General features: G+C 41.9%; 1 protein-coding gene across 1 annotated transcript; it reads right to left on the bottom strand.

Annotated features, from left to right (window-relative positions):
- Positions 1–579: 579 nt before the first annotated feature.
- Positions 580–4,007, bottom strand: LOC104471092 (WASH complex subunit FAM21C-like; the record flags this gene model as incomplete). Its single annotated transcript, XM_010086315.1, has 4 exons — positions 580–673; positions 1,343–1,516; positions 2,183–2,248; positions 3,843–4,007. Coding segments are annotated over 4 exons (499 nt in total), but the record flags the coding sequence as incomplete, so codon positions are not given.
- Between the last annotated feature and the right edge of the window lie 291 nt (positions 4,008–4,298).

The following is a 4,298-nucleotide window of genomic DNA, read 5'->3' as shown; positions in this document are numbered from 1 at the left end:
GCTGAGCCTTTGGTCATCGAGTTGGGGGGTGGGGAGGGGCAGCATCATTGTGTGTCACTCATTCTTCCCCCTCCTCTGGAATTGCTGGCCCGGAGCGGGCTGGGCCTTTGGTCGTCGGGTGGGGGGGCAGTGTCACTGTGTATCACTCATTTGTATATTTGTATATAGTATTGGTTTTAATATTATTGTAGTTTGGTTTTGTAGTTTAGTTATTGAATTGTCCTTATCTCAACCCACGAGCCCTCTTTACCATTTAACCCTTTTATTCTCTCCCCTATCACTGGATGGGGGTGGGAATTGTGTGAGCGGGTGTGTGTGGCTTGGCCCCGAGCCAAGGGCTAACCCACCACAGTGTTTCTAATACACAGAGCACAAGTTACTGAGTAGTTACTGCTTTGCATGCCAGAAAAATGGTTGTTACAGCATGATGCACATTTTTTTCCACAGCTAATTACAGCACGTATCTAAACATACAAGCACACTACACAGTATAACCCAAGCTGCCAGTTAAAAGAGACCAAAGTCTCAGATTAGGAACTAGCTAATCACACAGGAATAAAAGGTCACGCCAGCACATACCTTCGCTAGAGAGATCTCCAAGGCCAACATCATCTTGTTCCATAAACTGCCGAGAGCCAATCAAGTAAGGTAATGGCCTGTCAATATAGAGATCCTGGAAAGAGACAACATCAGGTCTTTCTGACATCTAGGCACAGCCCTACATTGCTGATGAAGACAGCAGTCTTAAACTCCTTGTTTTAACTCAAGGAAGACACCAGCTTGTTTAAAGAGAGTCCCACCAGACACATGCTTCAAGTCAGCAGGCAGCTGGGTGGATCAGCAGAGGTTTATTCCTTTCAACATTGTCAAAGAAGGGGGTTACTTCTATTTCTGTGGTCCCAGCTTGTTTTCTAGGTGTTATCAAACAGAATATCCTTGCAAAGGCTCGGAGGCATCAGTCTTATCCGAAATCTGCACCTAGGGTTCTTAATTACCGGGGGAGCAGAAAACACCTAGGAAGATATGGTTTGTACCTAAAAAGCATGAAAATTAAAGGTCCCACTCCACCCAGAGCTGAGGCTTCCCTTTTGTAAGTTCACTGCCATAAAACTAACCCCCTTTAGCGTGCCATACATTAATGCTAACTCAACTGCAAGACAAGCAGGCTACACAAGGAACAGCTTAGCAAGGAGCACTTCTTCAGAGGTAGCAATCAAATCCTCTTTGTAGGTAATGAATATCAATTTTATACCAATGCAGTAACACTGCTGACAGAAGAAAAGAGCAAGACCAACAAATCCAAACACAAGGGCATGCTCTCAGCAAGAACAGGTCTCTGTACCTTTGGCTCAAGTATCAGTTCCACCCTTTCATTACTTTCTTCCTCTTCTGAGTCAGAGTTGCCTGCTTTGATGTCTAGCTGTTCAAAAGCACTGTCCAGAACTTGCAACCCATAATTCACCGCTTCTTGGATTTTGGGGATCAGATCAGCTTCTTTCTGTTCCCGTGTCTTTTCCTTCAGTAACAGGAACAACACATTCACATTTTATTCAAGACTCAATCTCACTGCAACGTGCATGCAAAATTTTAACTTCAAATTAGTACAATGAAAGTTTTTTCACTATACGTACGAGAAAGACCTTCAGAAACTTTTTGCTTGATTTAATTAATCTTTATCGCTCTCAGAAACAGAGATGTTGTAAACATCCACACCAGCACAGTACTATCTTATTTCTGCTCCCAGCCCATCATGGGAACACTTACAGTGTAATACACTTAAGCTGTAAGATATATAGAAAGGTCTCTGAATTTTTATCCCAGGGAACTGCAGTCAGATTCTGCTTCCTTAATTCACTACCTCTGAATCCAGTAAGAAAGCCCAAGACCTCACTTCTCTTGCTGAAAAAACATGCACACTCATTTGAAAATCGACACATAAGTCTTGTCTACTGGACACACTATGAGCTCAGAGAGGCCCTAACAGATTAACACACACTGTAGTAGCCTCCAATGTTACTGTCAACTCTGTGTTTAAATGACATACAATATCCAACAGAGAGACTTCAACGAGAAAGGAAATTGTTTGTAAGCTGTAAACTTTCACAAAAAAAGTTTGAAAATGAGAAGGCAGACAACAGCTGCAAACATACTGCCAGCACTCAAGGCAGCTTAAGTTAACTACCTGCTCTGTTTTGTCTCCAACATCGGCTTTGGGAATAGGCTCTTCCACTTCTTCATCATATACTCTCTAAAAAGCAAAATTAATTCAAGTAAGGACAACATACTGCTGCAGGGGCTAAACCATGGGCACCACCAACAAAATAAAATATACCGTTAATGTGTAACTAATTACAGATTAATTCATTACACATTTAAAAAAGAAGCCATGGATGACGCCAAGCATCTTCATAGCCTTCTTCACACACTGAAGTAATCATCCTGAAGTTATGATCAGGCCAGCCTCTCAACCCATCTGAGGTAATTAAAGATGGCAAATGTCAGAGCAGTAGTAGAAGACAAGCTGACCACTTAAACCTGTTCACAGATTGACCTGAATATGTTAAACCAGCACTGTTTTACCCCCCTAACATAAAGCTATTCTAGAAACCTTCAAAGTCAAACCCCAGTTCAGGCTTATAGGCTGTCTGTTTTCCTTTTGTTTTCTGTCATTTAGTAGCTTTCCTTCTTTAGGGTATACCCTTCTGTACTTACAGAGAGTGTTCACAACCTCCCTCAGCCTTAAGTTTGTTCTGACGATCCCTCCCATCCAGCTCTTTCAGCACTCTTTTGTAGGATCAGTTACAAGGAGACATAGGGGAATAAAAAGTCTCCCTTCAACCTGCAAACCTAAATACAAACCTCTCAAACACAGGTGCAGCTATCCCCTTGGAAAGAGAGAGATCTCTCACATTAACTAAATTGAGAACTAGAAATGAGGACGGATTTCTGTGCACTTACATTTGGGAACAAACAGCTTCAAGCAACCAAGATTTAAGACATTTGGTACAAACTGTTCTCAGCAGAATCCTTATGGTGAACAGCAAAGGCATGCCAGAAAAAACATTGCAGCTCTGAAAAAACCAACCACCACCACAAAAACCCACAACAGAAATAAAGACTTCCATCATCTTGTCCTCTGCCAGCATTTTTCCAATAATAGCATCATGGCTTCAGATAAGACACACGTGGCCTGAGAACAATGCTGATAGAAACAAAATATCCAATAAAACTCACAGCGCTAAAAACCCCTCCGCAAGTCTGAAAGACTGTTAAAGCTCTACATCTTAATTATACACATGCTCCTAGTGATACAATGTTGTAACAGGCTTTCAGGTCTAGCTTTTACCTTTCTAAAATCACAATATTAATAGAGTAGGAACATTAATCAACAAATATACTCATCATGACCAAACGTAACAGACAATTGCCCCCAAACTGCTTTTAGCATAAGGTAATACTGGGCAAATTCACAGCATCATATAACATTCCTCATATTTAGACAGCCAAATGCTGCATTCATGCTACCTGTAAAGATATATACCAAGACATCCCAGAGACCCCAACTCACTCATTGTCCTAAAGATGAAACTCTGATCTCCATGTCACGTATAAACAAGGACAGAAAGTACCTCAGAAGAGGCAAAAGGGAATTTGCCAATATTGGATAGTAAAACACTAATAAAGGAATTTGGACATCATTTAACAGAAAGCAATTCAAAGCCACTTCATCTACAAATTAACATCAGACTTCACAAAAAGTCAAATCAACTTTTCCACATTACAGTAAGGGACAACACCAATGTTTGAAGTACAAGCCTGATGCCACACAAGGACATACTCACATTCTCTATGAACTGTGTATTGGACAACATAAGAAAGTCATTGAAGACATTATGAAGGCGACAGTCTGTGGCTTTTGTTTCACTAATCAATCCATCTACTTGCTTTTTGATTTCATGAGTCCTGGAAATGGTTTGCTGCGAGAACTCTTGTAGAAAATGCAGAAGCTGTTTACAACAGAGGAAAGCAACAATCAGCATCCCACTCCTTTTCCTTGTGGCACAGTTTACGACACAGGCAGAGTGGATCATACACTCCAGCTGAGCATCAAAATAAACACAGTCCAGACTACAGCACCCCACCTACACCCGGGACCAAGTCTCATCCTACCCTGTTTCCACTTCATTCTGCATTTCCTTTCGGGCCAACTCCACATTTTAGCTTTCTCGCCCCAACCGGAGGGTTAAAGCAACGAGAGCCCCTGCCGACCGCGGGACCCCGCCGGGCGGAACGCGGGG

Source organism: Pterocles gutturalis, unplaced genomic scaffold (assembly GCF_000699245.1).
Source record: "Pterocles gutturalis isolate BGI_N339 unplaced genomic scaffold, ASM69924v1 scaffold53921, whole genome shotgun sequence".
Taxonomy (NCBI): domain Eukaryota; kingdom Metazoa; phylum Chordata; class Aves; order Pterocliformes; family Pteroclidae; genus Pterocles; species Pterocles gutturalis.
This window is presented reverse-complemented; position numbering and strand designations above follow the sequence as displayed.